Raw genomic sequence first — 19,549 nt, forward strand, 5'->3', positions numbered from 1 at the left:
TCCGGATTTTTGCATCCCCAGCGCTTAGCAGCAAGAAGCACTCAGTAACCGTTTGCTGAATGAATACCTGGGTGAATACGGGGAATGACTTGTGGTTAAAACTTGCTAGGCACTGGTGCTCTGGCAAACCAGGAGGCATTTGCCCTGGGTCACACAGTCAAGATGGGAAGTCGTTTCTGCCCATCTCCTCTAGGCGGAGGAAAGTAAGATAAATCCAAGGGAAATGCAAGTGAGAACTGCATCAGAATCGCCCGTGGCAAGTCAGGCAATGCTTATAAAAACGCAGTGCTCTTAGGCCCACACAGATCTGGGGAGTGAAGCCTAGGGATCTGTATTTTTACAAACTTCCTGGGTGATCATTAGAGGTCTTTTTTAAAAAATATTTATTTATTTGGTTGCGCCAGGTCTTAGTTGCGGCAGGCGGTCTCCTTAGTTGCGGCTCGCCAGCTGCTTAGTTGTGGCATGTGAACTCTTGCGGCAGGCACGTGGAATCTAGTTCCCTGACAAGGGATCGAACTCAGGCCCCCTGCATTGGGAGCACGGAGTCTTATCCACTGGACCACCAGGGAAGTCCCTCGTTAGAGTTTAAGAAATATTGATCCAGAAGACCCTTGTTATTTAAAGTGTGGTCCCTGTTGTAAATCAACTATACTTCACCTAAAACAAACAAACAAACAAAAACAACAAAGTGTGGTCCCTGGATGGAGCAGGGCCTTTTAGGTTTCTCAGGAATCACCTGGGGATTTGTCAAATGCAGATTCTGGTTCAGGAGGTCCCAGATCCTGCTTTTCTAACAGATTACCAGGTGGTGCCGACAGTCCACAGTCCACACTTTGAGTAGCAAGGGTCCAGAGCAGTGGTTCTCAAATTTGACTGCACGTGAGTATCACCTGGGGGCTTAAAAAAAATCCAGATACCCAGGCCTTGCCCTAGACGGATTAAATAAGGGGTTCTCAGGATGGGAACCAGACATTAGAAATGAAAATTCCTGAGATGATTCCAACATGCCATTAATCTGATAAGAGGATTTTCTAGAGCAGTGGTTTTCAAAGTGTGGTCCCTGCATCAGCAGCATAAACACCACCTGGGAAGTTGTTAGAAAGTCACGTTTTTGAGCCCCACCGTAGACCAACTGAATTGGAAACCTGGGCCCTGTAACCCGTTTTAACAGTCCTTCCAGGCAATTCTGAGGCATATGAAACTTGGAGAAACTCTAAGAGTACTCGGGACTGCAGGGCCAGGTGACTCAGATTCCTTCTTGAGATTCACACCTCCTTGCCCCCTCCACCATTCGATTCAGTCTGGCCAGGGGAGATGGGGACTCTGAAGAGTGGTGGACAGACGGCCCTTCCCTGGCACCCCCAGAGACAGAGATCAGCAAAGGTCATCACTTTTAAGCAAGGATGATCTAAAGTTCAGGGATAAATCTGGGGAAACAGTTATGTGACCTGGGGTAATCTGGCCTTTGGAAAGAACCTCCCCGGTGTGCAGACTCTTTCATGTGAGGGAGGGGAGAGATTCAGAGAGGGCCTCTGAGGTCCAGAGACAGAGCCCTGGACTGAGGGAGGGACTGGGGACCGGAGACACACACAGAGCCCCTAGTGGTGATGGGGGAGTCCCAGAGAGAGGAACAGAAAGAGAGAGATCTCAGATAGGACCCAGTGAGCCAGAAAGAGACCCAGGGAGAAAGCTCGAGCGAGAGAGGCATCGCTCCCCCGGGGGCTGGTCCTCCTGGGTAATTAAGAGAAGTGCTGACCGTGCAGGCAAGTGAACAGCTGTGAAGCCCATCTCCCAGCATGGGGTCGGCTACCCCTGGCGGCACGGTGCTCTTTTTACCTGGCAGGAACTTTCATAGCACTGAGTCCCTGCCAGGGCTGGGCACCTGTCTGCTCCACCCCGCCAGGGCTTGGCACACCAGGGTGGGAGGGGGAGTCCTCAGCAAACACTGGACAGAATAACAAAAGTGCCCCGTCGTGGGGGCCTGACGGTGAGCCCAGTGCTAAGTGCTTCCTGGGCATCTCTTACGTCCTCACAGGTGCGCCTGGTGGTTGAAATGTGGAGGCTTGGAAGGCGGCAGAGGCCAACTGCATGAGATGCCACGACCACCCAGGACGGCCTGTATTGAAAGCTGGGGCGTCAGAACGACCGGGGTTCTCTAAGGGGCCTGGAGGTGGAGAGGGCTCTTCTCTTCACGGGGCTGCACGATGAGGAGGTGACAGGCCCGGGGTTGGATCCAGATTCCAGGGAGCCCAAGCTCTGTCCCCCAGAACCCCGTAGCCCTGACTCCTCAAATCGCCCAGGTGTTCGACAAACGATCACTCGCCAAGGACAGATCCTGATAACGTGCTTTTAATCGCACTTATTCCAAAGGTATTTCCTTTCCCGGTTAAAATAAAGAAGACGCGTGATGAAGGCTGGCTGTGTGTTTGAGTGGGGCGGCGATCTCTGTGCTCCGGGGCCGGGCCTTCTCCCGCGCCTCACCGGACAGTCCCAGCACCGGCCGGCACGGGGCGGCTCTCCTTGCCGGAACCTCCCAGCCCCATCCTGACCCCCATCCCTTCAGAGAGGTGGGGCCTCTGTGTCCCTTCAGCGGGAGAAGGCCCGGGGCGCCACCCCTCAGGTGGACATGATGCCGCTCTTCTCACCCTTGACCTTGAGGAACTCGGCCATGCTGGAGAAATACTTCTGGTTGGCCTCAGCCACCTTCTTCTCCGCTGCTTGTGGGTTCACAATCTCCAGGCCCTGGGCAGGTGAGGGAGATGGGATGGGGTGGGGAGATGGGCCTGGGCCCTAACAATGCCCCCCGCCCAGCTCCCCCAGCTCCCAGCGAAGGAATCATGAAATGTCAGGGGCCCACGGGCTCTTCCCAGTGGTCCTTGGGCTCTGGGCAAACAGCCCCCAAATCTCCCCCACCTTGGGAGATTCTGACTCTGTGGGCCGGGGGGTGGGGGAGGAGGGGAGGATCTGGGCATCTGAATTTTTAGCAGGTTCCCCAGGAGATTTTAAAAACACCACTGTTGGAGAACAGCTGATCCTGTTCGGTTCCTGAATAAGGAAACTGAGTCCCAGAAGTAAGTGGCTTGCCTGCAGTCCCAGCACAAATTGCACCAACCCCACCGAGGATTTAACGACCAGCTCTGGGGACCCGACGCGTGGCAGGCATTGTTGTGAATGTTTTACACACGGCGGTTCTCATCTCCTCGCTGAGGCCTCCCCTGGAGGCTCCCCATCTCCCTTAGTCCTTTCGGTCTCCAGCACTTTCCACCTTCCAACACACTATGTATCTTAGTTATCTGTCCCCCTGCCACCCCCTAAGCTCTGGGAGGGCAAAACTTCCTGTCTCTATTTTGTGGCTTTGTCCCGGCACCTTCAACAGCGATCGGAATTTAGCAGACACCTGCTGATGGAGGGAATGAGCTCCTCAGATCCCAAGGGCCACACCGGCACTGTTTGGTGGGTGAATAAACCGAGGCACAGACCCGACAGGTGAGTGACCTGCCCTGGCTCCATCCTGTGCTCTGGTGGTTGGCTGGGGTCCTGACTGCCCAGCCCACCTACCTAGGACCTTTCCTGTGTGGGGCCCTGAGGTGGCCCCAGCCACCCGGCTCTTGGAAGGTGGGGACCCAGAGCCTCAGGGAGGGACTGAGCCTACTCAAGGTCATAGAGACCAACTGGTCCCTGGTAACTTCACCGAGTGCAGGGAACCCAGATACGCCCTTCAGGGGCTTCATCGGTGCCCACTCCCCCCACGGCAGCCCTGAGAGGGGCCCTGTCATGTGCTCATTCCGCAGGCGAGGCAGCTGAAGCCCAGGAGGGGAAGGGGTTTCCCTGGGCCTCCTGAGCCCAGGGGGGCCGGTACCTGGAGTGGGGTGAAGGCCACGCTGGAAGCAGTCCCCGAGGAGCGGTCGCGGATGGTGGACTTCCCGCCGTACACCACGCTCTGCTTCTGCAGGGTCCGCTGTGGGGAGGGCCGGGGAGGCGCAGACTGTGGCTGGGGCCCACGCGCCCAAGCCCACAGCCCCTCACTCTCAGCCCCCGCCCCCGCCCGCGGCCGTACCTGCAGCGTCTTGGAGATCCTGGCCTTGGTGGCCTCATTCACCTGTGTCTGCCGCACACGCCCGCTGCCCGACTTGCCCAGGTGGCCCAGGCTGAAGCCCAGGTCCTCCTGGTAGGCGTCCTCCTCGATCTGGTCGGGGGGGAAGGCGTCGGTGCCAGCGGCCTCCTCAGTCAGCCAGAGGCCCAGGCACCCACCCCATCGACCGGCCCTATTCAGGCGCCTACTGGACCCCGAGTGCAGTGAGCCTTGCTGGGGCCCCAGCAAGGAAGTCAGGTCCCGTTACTGCTCCCTGAGCTCACAGCCGAGAGGGGCCGTGCGTGTGCGTGTGTGTGCATGTGCGTGTGCATGTGTGTGGTGTAAGAACTGAAATGGGTTTCACTGATGAAAGGGCATCTGAGCTAGTTCTTGCGGGATCAGTAGGGTGATCAGTAGGGTGATGCTCGGGTAACGAGAGCCTGGCAGGGGTGGAGCCTGGGGAAGGGCATGTACGGCGGGGCGGGGCGGGGGGTGGGGGACGAGACTGGGAGGCCTGCAGGGGTCTGATACTGAACAGCCTCCAGTGCCTGGGTGGATGGGAAGCCTCGGGGCGAGGGGGGCCGGTGCCGGGTGGATGGGGCAGGGAGAGACTGGATGCTGGGGTCGGGGGGACCAGGGAGGAGGCTAAGGCGTTGTCCCGGATCTGAGGGGGGACGGGATATGGCCACAGGTGGAGAGGCAGGAATGCAGCAGGGGGCGGGGGCACAGCGGGGTGGGGTCTGACCTCCCCGAAGCTCATGCGGTTGGCCTGCTTCCGGATCTCAGTCAGCCCCAGCCGCTCCTTCATCTTGCGGTACCTGGGGACAGGGCAGGGGGTCAGCTGTGAGGGTGCAAGCCTCTTCCCTTCCCATTCCGGCCCGGCCCGACTGGTCCCCGGGCCCCACCTGCGGCCGCCTCGCTTCTTACGCTGCCCATCGAGGGGCGCGGGCAGCGGCTTCACCTGCTTCACGGGCGGCGGCTCCTGCCACTTGTCGAACTTGCGCTCGATCTCATCCTTCAGCTCGTAGCCCACCTGGGGAGGACGGGGTGGGGGTCCTGCAGCTGCTCCCTCGGGCCTGGCCTGTCCGCCCGGCCCCCTCGTTCCCACGTGGCCCTGGAGGACCTCGACCCTCTGGGCTCTGCAGGTTTAAGTTGCACCTACCACGCGATGCTCCCACACTGTATCGCAGGCTCAGCCCTCTCCTCTCAACGCTGTGCCCCACAGGCAACGGCCCAGACAGAGCTCCGCGCCAGCTCCCCACCCTCTGCCCCAGCTCTGCTCACGTCAGTAAGTGGCGATGCCCTGGAGTCGGTCACACCCCGAGAACCCCGCCAGGCTCTTCGTTCAGGAAGGACCCCAAATCGGCCCCCTTTCAGCACCCCCACTGAGGCCAAGCTCTCCCCAGGGTGCGAGAGGCTGCACGTGATCTGCCCCCATCCCGCCAGCCTCAGGGCCTGCGCACCGACTGTTCCCTCTGCTTGAGACACCCTTCCCCCCAGCATCCATGGGACTCGCATGCTAACTGCACTCAGGTCTATGTTAAACCCTCACCTCCTCGGAGAAGCCCTCCCTGAGTTCCAGGTTAATCCGTCTCACCTCCCTCGCCACCCCCAATGCCCCGCATCTGTCTTCCCAGCCTTTACTCAGCACCCCGGACACACCGCAGATCTACCGCTTGTGTCTTCTTGGCCCGCCCCCAGTCAGAATGGAGACGGCACGGAGGCAGGGCTCTCGTCTGTGCGGTTCACTGCGGTACCCCCAGCATCCAGGCCAGGGGTCAGAGAGAGGCTGAACCCCGGAACCCATGGTGCCCGGGTGGGTGCTTGGAAAACAATAACGCACAAGACAGAAGACACCTACTCTGCCAGAACAAGTCCGCCAAGGCACACGGGTTGATGGAACAATTACGTGCACGACGACGGCTCTGGCAGAGGGGTCAGATCCCGGTGTAGTAGGCAGGTAAATACCTCCCCCTCCCCCAAAGGTGTCCACAACCAGCTCTCTGGTCCCTGTGAATGTGTCACTTTACCTGACAAAAGGGACTTTGCAGACGTGACTGGGTTAAGGATGTGGAAACGGGGAGAGGGTGCCTTAGATGATCAGTGTGGACCCAGTGTAATCACTGGGTCCTTAAAAGAGTCAGAGGAGATATGAAGACAGAAGCAGAGTCAGAGAGAGCTGGGAAGATGCTATGCTGGCTTCGAAGATGGAGGAAGGGGCCACAAGCCAAGGGATGCGGGTGGCCTGTGGAAGCTGCAAGAGGCAGCAGAGCTATCCTCCCCTTGAGCCTCCGGAAGGAATGAACCCTGCCAACACCTTGATTTCAGGCCAGGGAACCCGCTGTGGTCTTCTGACCTACAGAACTCGAAGACAGTAACCCCATGTTGCTTTAGGCCACTAAACTTGCGGTAATCTGTCACAGCAGCAGCAACGGGAAACTCGTACAGCAGCGGGAGGGGACGCTGACCTCAGTAGGGGCCACGACAAACACCCCCGCCTCTGCCCCGTTAGGACAGCGCTCGCTGTGCAGGGTCCTCTACTGACAGCTCTCCCTGAGACAGACCACATACCACCCGGACAGACGCCGCCCGCGCCTCACCTTCCCCTCCGTGCTCTCATGGAAACTGTCCACTCGGGCTGCCAGCGTGCACTTGGCAGCCACCAGCCGGGCCGCCTTCCGCCGGAGATCCTGGAGCAATGGACAGGAAGGCAGTCAGTGTGAGGATGCAATCGGATCCCAGCGTTTCCACAGCTCTAGCCACCGTCACCATTTCTGCGTGTCAGCATTTCACCTGTACCGCGACCGCCTTTACTGTAATAACGCGTTACAGTAACAAGTTACCACCGCGACCGCCTTTACTGTAATAACGCGTTACAGTAACAAGTTACCACCGCGACCACCTTTACTGTAATAACGCGTTACAGTTACAGACTGAACTGCGTTACTACACATGGAGGATTATCAAATACGGAGAAAATGCCTACATTATGATTAAAATTTACAAGATCCGTGTATCACCAAAAATGGTGTCATGTGCCACGAAAGGTAGGGGCCGAGTTCTGAGAAACACCAAGACGGTACCTGTAACACCCACAGCCCCAGGTCTCGGTGGCTAGTAGTAATGGTAGTGGCGGCAATAATAATAACAAAGAGAAGAATAACAGTAATAATTATAACATAGAAAGCCAGCAGCAGCTAGGCGTAGAGGAGAATTTAACCCTGTCCTAAGAAGTCTGGCCTTGGCCCTGGCTCCTGGGTGGTGATCTGCACTGGCAGGGGCCTGGGTAAACCAGAGAACAGCGCTGTGACCTAGGGTGGGGTCTCTGAGTCACAGGGTCCCAGCCGTGTCTGTGCCCCCGAGCCTCGGCAGAGACTGAGCCCCGAGGCCCCGCTGGGCTTCCCGGCGGCGCCGCGTTCAGGACTTCTGGACCCTGCCCTCGTGCCTTCCCCTCGGCTAGCGTTACTCTGGGTGCCCTCACTGTGATAAACCGTAATCCTGGGTGGATCAGCTCGAGGTGAGCTGTGAGTCCTTCTAGCGGCCACTGAACCTGACCGTGGTCTTGGGAACCCCGAACTCATAAGCTTAACGCTTCTGTTGCTTTTTACGTGCGAGGCCTGATGTCAAGGTGTTTCGTACGGGTGAGTCCTCGTCTCGACCCCATGAAGCAGGTTCAGTTCACGCCACTTAAAGACGGGGAGCCTGAGGGGGGCCCGAACTCCAACCTGGCCTATCAGCTCCAGCGTCCTTGTTCGTACACCCTGTGTGGCCCATCCTCCAGGGTCCTGACCCTTGTCGTCAGCAGAGACCCTTGGGACCCGAGGCGCAGCAGAGGGCGGGGGGTGCCCTTTGGGGCACAGCATAAGGTTCCAGGGTGGGTGGGACTCACCGGGGGCAGGGACTGCACAATGTCACTGTGGTAGATGTAGCCGGTGTGGGGCAGCACTGAGGTGGATGAGAAGCCGGACAGCGTCTTGCGCTGGGCCCCGAGCAGCATGATGTTGCAGGCTGGCATCTTGGAGAGGTTGGTCAGGCCACCGGCCACCCCTGCAGCAGGATGGAGGGAGGGAGGGGCTCAGAAGGAGCGAGGGGGTTTGTCTGGGGGCTCGCTATGTGCTGCACCTTCACGGGAGTTTCTGGTTGGAGCCCCGAGGCGGCCCCGCCAAGGAGGGCCGACGTGTCCCACCTCCAAGAGGGGTTTGGAGGAGGCTCAGAGAGGTGAAGCAACTTTGCTAAAGGCACACAGCAAGCAGACTGGCCCAGTGGGAACCTGACCCAAGTCCGCGAAGCCACACAAGCCCTGCTCTGTGCCTTAGAGTGGTGTTCACCACGCTGTGGGCTCGTGACAACAGGGCCCGGGTGTGAATCACCTCTGGGTTCCCTTGAGCGTGTCTGCGGGCATGAGGGAGGGAAGAGGAGCTGCAGGTAAACACTGTAAGTAGTTCTACCTCTGAGGTGGGATTGCTGTGTGCCGGGCCCTGTGCTGGGCGCTTTTAAGGATTAGGTAAATGGTCTCATCACACACACGAGTCCTTGAAACAAGCCTCCAACACCTGTGCGGGAGCAGAACAGCCCCCATGGTCACTTGACAGCACCATCCCCGGAACCTGCGACTGCAGTGCCACATGCAGTCAAAGGGACTGTGCAGAGACGAGTAAGTTAAGGACCCCGAGGAGGGGAGATTATCCTGGAGGGTCCTGGTGGGCTCAGTGTAATCACGAGGGTCCTTAAAAGTGGGAGAGAAAAGCAGAGCCAGAGCGGCACGAGAGGAGACTTTCAAGACAGAGGAAGGGGCCACGAGCCAAGGGATGCAGGTGCCCCTGGAAACTGGAAAAGGCAGGGAAATGGCTTCCTCCCCTGACCCACCGTAGAGGACCGCAGCCCTGCCGACACTTTCATCTTAGCCCCGTGAGGCCCATGGTGGACTTCTGACCTCCACAACTGTCAGATGATAAACTGCGTCATTCAAGCCTCTTGGTTTGTGGTCATTTGGTACAGCAGTCACAGGAAACTAGCACAACCCCCAATCGCCACTGGGGAAACTGAGGCACGTGACACTGTTTGCCCAAAGACGTGAGGTCAGCGAGGGGGGAAGCAGGATCCACACCCGAGCTTATCCTTCCCCGACACCACTGCTTCTACCTGCGACTCTGCACACACCTGCCTCCAAGACTGTGTTATGCGCTGAACTGTGTCCCCCCCCCAAATTCACACACTGAAGTCCTAGCCCTCCCATCCCCACACCTCAGAACGTGACTGTATTTGGAGACAGGGTCTTTAAAGAGGTGATCAGGGACCTCCCTGGTGGCACAGTGGTTAAGACTCAGCGCTCCCAATGCAGGGGGCCCAGGTTTGATCCCTGGTCAGGGAACTAGATCCCACATGCGAGCTGCAAATAAGGAGCTGGTGAGCCGCAACTAAGGAGCTGGCGAGCCGCAATTAAGGAGCCCGCCTGCCACAACTAAGACCCAGCGTGACCAAATTAAAAAAACAAACAGGTGATCAAGGTGAAATGATGTCACAGGATGGGCCCTAATCCAATAGGACTGGTGCCCTTACGAGAGGAGACTAGGACACAGTCACACGTGGAAGGAAGACCACATGAGGATGCAGTGAAAAGGTGGCCGTCTACACACCAAGGAGAGAGGCCCCAGAAGGAACCAGCCGTGCTGACACCTGACCTCAGTCTCCCAGCCTCCAGACTGTGAGAGGATAAAGCTCCGTTGTCGAGTCTATGGTACTTTGTTACAGCAGCCTGAACTGACTAATACGGCTGCTGTATCAAACTCCCCCAGGAAGTGTTTCTCGGTTGAAGGGGCCAGGAGCCTGAGGGGGCACTCTGAGGCCGCAGAGAGCCCCCGAGGACGAAGGGACCCACTGCCAGGACCAGTGCCCCCGTCTCGTGGAGAATACTGAGGCTCAGAGAGCTGGGCCCATGGCAGAGCTGGGAGCTGCTGGGATGCCCAGCATTTCCACCAGCCACGCCGCCTCTCCCCTTTGCGGCTTGTCTGGCCCCAGCTCTGCCGGGGATGCGGGTACTGACCAGGCTCAGGGCCCCCATCCTTTCTCCGTGTCTGTGTGAAGAGCAAGCTGGCTGACCTCTGTGGTCTCCAGGAGAGATGAGAGGGTGGGGGCGAGGGGACACGGTCCTGGGGCCCCAGGGCCAAATCCCCAGTTTACAGAAGAGGAACAGACTTCCCCAAGGTCACATGGCCCGCGGGGCCATCACTGCGTGGGGATGGGCCTCACCCATGATCTTGGCGGCGGTGGACGCCCCGATGATGATGGAGAGGTTGGGCGCGATGAAGGACATGCGCGACTCCACGTACTCGTAGATTCGGTGCTTGGAGGCGTTGAGCTCCAGCGCCATGTCGCAGGCCTCCTCCAGCCGTTCCAGCTCCTCCTCTGACAGCTGCTGCCTGCGGGGTGGGGGCGGGGTGGGGGTGAGGCTGGGACGGACCCGACCTTCGAGCTTCAGCATGTCCCGTCTGAGCGGCCCAGGAGCCCGCGTCCTCCCAGCTGTGTGTGTGTGCGCACACGTGTGTGCAGCCTCACCACAGGTACCGCTCCTGCCGGCCCTGAGGCCTGGAAGCCAGGGCTGCCGGGAACCAGTCCTCGGTGGCACCTCACTGCCCAGTCCTGTCTCCACCTAGGGGAGGCGCCCCTGCCCAGGCCATGCCAGAGCCGGGCCTCTGCAGGCGCTCCCTCTTCCTGAAACGCTCTCCCGCCGAGGCCCCCCACACTCCACGGGCCACCCCGGCCCACCCCCCTGCCGCTTCCCTCGGAGCACGGTCACCGCTGCGATCAACCGTTCCAGAGCTCTGCTCTGGGGTGACAGGAGTCCCCTTCTCCTAGGTGCAGCATGGACACCAGAGGGGCAGGTGGAGAGCCAGCGAGGGGATGACACGCCAGAGACGGACACTTCTAATGACGGGCCTGCCCCTTGCCTCCCCCTCGAAACCCCGGGCGAGGCTGGCTTCTCATGCCCGGGTAGCCCCGAGCCCAGCACGGTGCCTGGCTTGCGAGCTGAAGGGCCCTATCCTCCTGAGACTGACGGCCATGCCGCTGGCCCAGACCGCCGCGCGCCGTCGGAGGGGCCCCTGCGCGCACCCCTGGGTGGTAGACGCAGTGACGCTCACGACCATGATGGTGGCGTTGGTCAGGATCTGCTGCAGGTTCTCGTTGTTCTTGCACTTGTCCAGGCTGTTGCCCAGCTCCTAGGGGGCGAGAGGGCGGGACAGGGGCCTGGGACTCAGGAAGCTCTAGAACCTCTCGTGCTCCTGCACCCACCGGACCTGTCCCCAGGGCACTCCCCTGCCTCCCCCCACTCCCGGCAACTCCGCTGCTCAAAGGATCCGCACCGTCTGCCCCATGTGGGCTGACCCGGAAGCAGCGCCGAGCAAACGGGCCACCCAGGGAAGACCCGCTGCCGCCACAGGCCTGCAGCCCATGGCCGCTCAGAGCGCGGGTCTGACCGCATCACTTCCCTGGGTGGGCATCCCCTGCCACCGGCCCCATCTGCCCCTGGACTCATGGGGGGCCCTGCGCACTGGTGAGCCCGCCTTCACTTTCCCTTAAGACCCAGAGCCTCTGCAGCTCGCCTCCTCTCGTTCCCTGAATGCTCCAGGGCCTGTGGCCATCTCGGGATCTTGGCACTTAGGACTGCTTCCCCGATCCTCATCCCGTCTCCAGCCAAAGGCTGAGCGAGGGGAGCCTTCCCCTTAGACCTGGGGGGTCTGAGAGCAGGGCCCCGCCGCCCCTTCCCATTAGTGGCAGTCGGGGAGCCCCCTCCTTCCCATTTACCTTGACGGTGCGGATGTAATCCAGTGCATTGGGGACCAGAGACTCCAGTTCGGGGAATCGCTTCGAGTACTTATCCCGGATGAACTTATGGATGATGTCTAAGGGTGACAGGGCGGAGAGGAGCCCGATGAGGGGCAGGCAGACTCTGCTGGCTCTCCCAGTACCTGTTTCCCCTTCCTCCTTCAGTAGCAAAACCCCTAATTATAGCTGGGCTCACGGACACGCAGCACAAAGCTACATTTCCCAGCTGCCCTTATGGCTGGACGCAGCCATGGGAGTTAGTTCTGATCTACAAGATGTGAGCTGAAGTCACATGTGCAACTTCCAGGCCACTCCCTCAAAGGAAAAAAATGTGCCTTCCTCTTCTCTCCCGTCTTTTTGCTGACGAGGATGTGGAGGTGATGGCTGGAGGTGGGCAGTCACCTTGTACCATGAAACAGGTGGCAGATACATGAGACAGAAAGAGCCTGGACTCCTCATCCAGACTTTCATATGAGAGGAAAATATGCTTCCTTCTCACGTAACCACTTGTTACAGCAGCTGAACCTGGATTCCAGCTAATACAGGGGCTTGGGGGCAGGACCCCGGGAAAGGCCAGCAGGGAAGACAGCCTGCGAGCCTGCCTGCCCCTCCCTTGGGGATGGGAGGAGGCTGTGGGGGACACCGGGCAGGGCTGTCTCTGCTTGCCCTTGTGGCACTCACTCAGCTCGTTCTCGATCTCCACCGTCAGGTTGTTGGCGTCCACGATGACCCGGTACTCGGGGGCCGCCTCCACCGGTCCCATCACTGTGAGGATGAGAAAGAGCCTGGTTTGGGTGTGTGTCTATGCACCCACCCCGTCCCAGATCCCACAGCTCAGGGAGACTGGGGATGCAGCTGGAGGGGAGCAGGGAGGGGCTGAAGAGGAAACTGGGGGGCAGGTCTGCATATCTGCAAACCTCCCATCTCTCCCTCCAGGCCAGTCTAGACTTGACCCCATCTCGCCCTGGACCTAAACCCTCCTGGGCTCACCACCCCCTTAGACTAACAGCGCAGTTACCCAGAGTGATGTCTGAGGCCTCCCAAAAGGCTGGGAGCTCCGCGAGGACAAGCACGGGGTCTGTTTCCTGTGGCTGCACCCCGGTGCGCCTGCCCCGTTGCAGTCGCTCCGGGGACACTTGCTGACTCAGCGGCTCCCGTCTGCTCTCTGCACCTTCCTGGCCCCATCCTCTCATCACACCCCTGCTTTGTTTCATTCCAGCCATTAAAGGACTGAATACGGTGCCCTGTACACTTGGCCTGCGTCACTCTTCTTGCGGCCTTTGAGTACGCTGTTCCCTCTCCCTGGCACATCCCTTCCTCGTGTCTGTTTCTGGAAAACCCTTCAAGCTCTAATACTCACGACGATAATGATAATGGTGATAGCATTATCACGAGCAACCGACACCCCCAGGACTTTCTGGGCGTACGACACCGTTCTAAGTGCCTCACGGGCATTAACTTCTCTTACCCACAACCAGCCAGGGAGGCTGGTGTTAAATCAGGCCAATGTTGCCGAGAAAGAAACGGAGGGACACGGCCTGATGTCACAAAGCCAGCAGATGGAAGAGCTGGGATCTGACTCCTGAGTCTGCGCTCTGAATCCTGATGCTCAAATGCCTCTATGCCCTTAAGACTCACAAGGCGCTTAAGAATCCCTCCCTCACCTTTCAGGAGGGGTCAGCCGTCTCCTCTGTGCTCCGGCCACACTCCCGCCACATCCATTAGACACCATCACCACCCAGTTTGAGGTGTTTCGTGTCCACCTTCCCCACCAGACACGGGGTGTGACTGGGTCTGACTTAAAATCCCCGAGCCTGGCCCACACCAGGAAATGTCACTTTTATGATTCCCCACGACTCCCTGGCCTGGCATTTGAAACCCTGCAGGGTCTGGTGCCTTGCCAGCCTCCCCACCACTATGGACGTCCAAGGTTTTGCAGGTGCAGCTCTCTTTCCCTGGGCGCACCCCCCCTTCCCTGGGCACACCCCCCCGCCACCCGGTTCTTGGCCTGTCATGTGTATTCATGCTTCAGAGTCCAGCTGAGACATCAGTGCTCCCCTGACCGCAGCAGGGTCAGCCGGCTCCTCCTGTCGCTCCCGCGTGCCCCGGGCTCCCTCCATCCCAGCAGGCGCCGCCCACCAGTCACTGCTCTGCCAGCCCCTGAGCGTTCTGAGAGCAGAGGCCCACACAGCCCTGGCCCCCAGGGCACCTCAGGAAAACTTTAAAGAAAGTTTTAAAGGTTTAAAGTTTAACCCTGGTGGTACAGTGGTTAAGAATCCGCCTGCCAATGCAGGGGACACGGGTTCGAGCCCTGGTCCGGGAAGATCCCTCATGCCGCGGAGCAGCTAAGCCCGCAAGCTACAACTACTGAGCCCAGAAGCCACAACTACTGAAGCCCGAAGGCCTAGAGCCCGTGCTCCACAAGAGAAGCCACCACAATGAGAAGCCCACGCACCGCAACTAGAGAGAAGGCCCGTGCGCAGCAACGAAGACCAAACGCAGCCAAGTTAATTAATTAATTATTTTAAAAAGAAAGGATGGAACAAGTGAGTCTCCCTGAAACTCTGCTCTGACTACACCATTCCTGTGCCAAAAAGCTTCCCTTGGCTTCCCGCTGCCTAGGAATTCCACTCGAGAGCCACAGCTTTCCAAGAAAAACGGGGGTGATGACAGCATTGTCCTCTTAGGGCTGGTCTGAACACTCAAGGAACAACCCAGCTTTGCCCAGAGTTAGAAGTGAGGAGAGATTTTCATAATTTTTATGGATACTTTTTTATATTTGCATGGTTACTTTCTATTTACCAAATGATACCAGTTTTCCATCCACAGTGGCAATATCTTTCCTTCTTGGGTAAACTGAAGGAAAAAGTATGTGGATTTAAAAATGTGAAATAGGGGGCCTCCCTGGTGGCGCAAGTGGTTGGGAGTCCGCCTGCCGATGCAGGGGATACGGGTTCGTGCCCCGGTCTGGGAGGATCCCATATGCCGCGGAGCGGCTGGGCCCGTGAGCCATGGCCGCTGAGCCTGCGCGTCCGGAGCCTGTGCTCCGCAACGGGGGAGGCCACAACAGTGAGAGGCCCGCGTACCGCAAAAAAAAAAAAAAAAAAAAAAAAAAAAAAAAAATGTGAAATAGGGCTTCCCTGGTGGCGCAGTGGTTGAGAGTCCGCCTGCCGATGCAGGGGACCAGTGTTCGTGCCCCGGTCCGGGAAGATCCCACATACCGCGGAGCGGCTGGGCCTGTGAGCCATGGCTATTGAGCCTGTGCGTCCAGAGCCCGTGCTCCGCAACAGGAGAGGCCGCAACAGTGAGAGGCCCGCGTACCGCAAAAAAAAAAAAAAAAAAAAAAAAAGTGAAATAAGTGTTTTACAGGTGTGGCAAAACTCTCTAACTGATCAGGTTATCAATAAAGTTTGGGAAGCCTTGAGATAAATCCTATCACAATTAGGCAGCGCTCAGCACAGACCAGGGACTAAAGAAGTGTCAGCTTGGGCTTCCCTGGTGGCACAGTGGTTGAGAGTCCGCCTGCCGATGCAGGGGACACGGGTTGTGCCCCAGTCCGGGAAGATCCCACATGCCACGGAGCGGCCGGTCCCATGCGCCATGGCCGCTGAGCCTGCACGTCCAGAGCCTGTGCTCCGCAATGCGAGAGGCCACAACAGTGAGAGGCCCGCGTACCGCAAAAAAAGGAAAAAAAGAAGTGTCAGCTTTAGGGACTTCCCTGGCGGTCCAGTGGGTAGGACTCTGTGCTTCCACTGCAGGAGGCCTGGGTCTGATCCCCGGCCGGGGAATTAAGATCTCGCATGCTGCGCAGCGCGGCCAAAAAAAAAGAAAACTTCGAAAGAAGTGATCAGTTTTAGAATGCAGTACACTCTTAGGAGAGAAGGGGACTGGGCTGGGATGGAAGAGAATAGGAGGGCTCTGGCAAAGGGTGAGAGGAAGAGCCAACTTCCAAAGTCAGCAGCAGCGAAAGAGCCAAGGGGCCTGGCCGGAGACGAGCCGGGGTGGGCGTGGTGAGGGCGCCGGGCGGGGAGAAGGTACCTTCCGAAGCGCTGGCCTGCTTGCTGATATACTCCTCAATCTTCATCATGATTTCTGCAAACTGTTCGGGGAGGAGCGGACAGTCAGAACCCGGGACTCTCCAGGCAAAGGAGCTGCTGCCCGTGTCCTCCCCCAGGAGCTGCTCTCACCATCTTGCTGTCCCACAGCTTGGCGATGCTCTTGACCGAATCTCCGGAAAGATCCAGCTGGGTCTCCTCCTGCACATCCTCGATCGCCGGCTCCTCCTCCTCCTCCCCGTAGCTTCCTCCTTCCTCCTCTTCTGCCGCCTCCTCGAGGTCAGCTAGCAGCTCGTCGGCCAGAGACATCCCGAGGCCTGCGGGGAGGGCGGGCGGGGTTCCCACTCATCACTGGGACAGGCCTCCCCTGCCCGGTGGCGCTGGCCCTTCTCCATCAACCTCACCAGCATGCAGGCGCCATGAGCACAGGTACACTCTTTTGCTTTTCTCTCTAGCTCGTAACTGTGCCTGGCACATAACAGATGCTCAGTAAACACCTGCTGAATGAATCCATGAACCCGCTTCCCAGAACCAGATGGTCTCCAGTCATAACTCACACTACCCACCCTTCTCACCTTCACTTCACTGGACAAGACACTGCACACCCCTCACACCACCACTTCGCTAAGACTTAAAAGATACATCCCCTCCCTTGATAAGACCTCTCCTCACATCCTTTCCTTCCCCCCCCCCAGCAGAGGCCCCTCCCCACCAACTGTTGGGCCCCGAATGGGTGACAGACATCCTGATCTCCTCAGCCACCAGGACAACCAGGCGGGGCCTAAAATGTCTAGAGCCTCCAGGCCAATCACCTCGTGCTATGAGCAGCTCCTACCCCCAGGTGCTGTACAAATATTAGTATTTTCGGTGAATCCCATGCAGTGGAAAAGCCTGCGAAGCACGACTCTACAAGGTACAATCCCCACCACCCTGTCCTCCCTGGTGCTTTTTTTTTTTTTTTTTAATAAGAAACGCTCCCTCTTCCTGTTCTTCTTCTCTTTCAATAAGACAAATGTAGGGGGAAGGGGGGAGGAATAAATGTGAGACTGGGATGGACACGTACACACGACTATGTATAAAACAGATAACTAGTAAGAACCTGCTGTAGAGCACAGGGAACTCTACCCGATACTCTGTAAGGACCTATATGGGAAAACAATCTAAAAAAGAGCGAATATATGTATATGTATAACTGATTCACTTTGCCATACGGCAGAAAGTAACACAGCATTGAAGACCAACTATACACCAATAAAATTTTTTTTTTAAAAAGACAAATGCAACATGTACACACTACTATATAAAAAGCAGATAACCAACAAGTACCTACTGTACAGCACAGGGAACTATACTCAGTATTTTGTAATAACCTTTAAGGTAAAAGAGTCTGTAAAAGAATAGATACATATGTATATGTATAACTGAGTCACTTTGCTGTGCACCTGAAACTAACACAACATTGTAAATCAACTGTACTTCAATAAAAAAATGAAATTAAAAAAGAAATTAAAAAACAGGGGAATTCCCTGATGATCCAGCGGTTAGGACTTGGTGCTTTCACTACTGTGGCCCCGGGTTCAATCCCTTGCTGGGGAATTAAGATCCTGCAAGCTGCGTGGTGCAGCCAAAATAAAGAAATAAAATAAAATTTACAGAAAGACAAACGGAGGCTGCAAACTTCCATGTCCGCAGAGGCTAAGTGGGTGACATAAGTGAGTGAAGCAGGCTGGGGGTTGGGCAACTGGAGTCTGGAGAGCTAGGGAATCATGCCTGATGTGAAAGCTCAGCTGACACGACACTTCAGACACGCCCTGCCAGTGGGAACACGGGCTCCATGTTGCCAGGTTTTCTAATTTTTTTCAAGAAAAGTAAGAGAGGGACTTCCCTGGTGGTCCAGTGGTTAGGGCTCCATGCTCCCAAGGCAGGGGGCCTGGGTTCGATCCCTGGTCAGGGAACTAGATCCCACATGCCGCAACTAAAAGAGCCCACATACCGAAACTAAGGATCCCACTGGCTGCAACTGGGACCCAGTGCAGCCAAATAAATAAATATTAAAAAAAAAAAAAAAAAAAAAAAAGAAAAGTAAGAGAGTCAGAATTTTTATGTGTAACCTCCCAGTTTGAAAAGTTTCTTTTTAAGTGGCTAATTTAAACAGACCACCATGGCACAGGCCAAACTAAAACGATTACAGGAAAGATTTGGTCCTTGAGCTGCCGGTTTAGGACCCCTGGATGTTCGGTTGTCTCTGAGCTCAGTCTCCCCTCATACCCTCCTTTCTCCCTAAGATGCAATGTCCCCTTTATACTCACTTCTCTTTATAAGACACAGCTTTTCCTTGTAAACGCACCCACGTTACCTCACACACACCTTTCTCCAAAACTCTCGCTTTCTCTGAATAAGAGGAACTCGTCCTTTATTGGACATGATCTGCTCTCCATACGTAAGACTCAAGTATCTTTTCTTATCCTCTCTTCTCTGTTTCCCCACTAAACTGTAAGCAAAACCAGGGGTGGTTATCTGTCTGTTCACTGTTATATCTCCACCATCTAGCAGAATCTCTAGCACGTTGTAGGTATTCAAGAAATATTGGGCAAATGAATGAATGAACTTTATTTAATCCTTATACCAACCACATTATGGTTTCCTTTCTCCGGCTCTCTGGATATATTATTTGTTCATCCCAAAAGTAAGGGCACAAACATTATTTCTTGCAGCGTGGATTATCTCTGACCCTGAGACTAGATGCTATCCTGCTGTTATACATCCTATGAACCCTTTAGTTCACTTCAACACTTGAGATTCTCTAAATTTCTAACATTTTGTTTAATGTCCATCTTCCCCATTAAGCTTAAGTTTGTAAGGAAGGAGGGACCGTGTCCATTTTGTTCATTGCACAATATTTCCATCGCCCAGCGCAGCACGTGGCACGGAGTAGGTACCACGACCTCGCTTGATGCCAGCCAACCTCTCCAGCCTCAGCCCCCGCCACTATCCCCCATGCCCCTGAATCCTTCTCACACTTTTTTCGCTTACCAACTTCTTCCCCTCACTTTAGGTCTTCCTTCCCTCCCTTTTTACCAGCTCAACACCTCTTCAGCCTTCAGTTCTCATATTCCAGCTCCCTGACCCACGCACCCCACTCTAGTGTAGATAGATTGCTTGGTGATATACACCCCGCACGCCCTGTGTGTACCCTAAGGCACTTCACACATTTGTGATTATTTAAGTAATTACTTGATTAAGCCTGTCTCCCAAGGCACCATGCAAAGCGCTAACAGGGCCGGCAACGATTTTTTGCTGCCGCTATATCCCCAGAGCCGTAACAATGTAGGAGCATTTGAGACCTTTGGGTAGTCGGTCTACGAAGGCCCGCCTTTCTCCTTACACACTTCCTCCCCCAGACCCAGGAAGCCAACCTCCCGCCCTTCCCTCGTCTCCATCACACTCACCCCTTCTCTTCTCGCACGACGGTTTCTAGGAAATCAGCTTCCCAACAGCGGTCGACGCTCACTGATGACGTTTCAACCTTGAGCCGTCGTCGAAGCAAAGCTGCGCTCTGATTGGCGCCTGCACCGCGTCTTTCCTGGATGCGTTTGGA

At 56.7% G+C, this 19,549-nt stretch overlaps 1 protein-coding gene across 1 annotated transcript; it reads right to left on the minus strand.

The window, feature by feature from the left end:
- Positions 1-2,333: 2,333 nt before the first annotated feature.
- PRPF31 (pre-mRNA processing factor 31) lies at positions 2,334-19,462 on the minus strand. The gene is made up of 14 exons (XM_060085275.1): positions 19,401-19,462; positions 16,084-16,268; positions 15,935-15,995; positions 12,578-12,661; positions 11,876-11,973; positions 11,183-11,289; positions 10,322-10,491; positions 7,962-8,119; positions 6,673-6,762; positions 4,978-5,105; positions 4,818-4,890; positions 4,058-4,186; positions 3,860-3,958; positions 2,334-2,742 (listed from the first exon to the last, which is right to left on the minus strand). The coding sequence occupies exons 2-14, from the start codon at positions 16,258-16,260 to the stop codon at positions 2,617-2,619; spliced, it is 1,500 nt and encodes a 499-aa protein (XP_059941258.1). The 5' UTR covers positions 16,261-16,268; positions 19,401-19,462; the 3' UTR covers positions 2,334-2,616.
- Between the last annotated feature and the right edge of the window lie 87 nt (positions 19,463-19,549).

Source organism: Mesoplodon densirostris, chromosome 19 (genome assembly GCF_025265405.1).
Source record: "Mesoplodon densirostris isolate mMesDen1 chromosome 19, mMesDen1 primary haplotype, whole genome shotgun sequence".
Classification (NCBI taxonomy): Eukaryota; Metazoa; Chordata; class Mammalia; order Artiodactyla; family Ziphiidae; genus Mesoplodon; species Mesoplodon densirostris.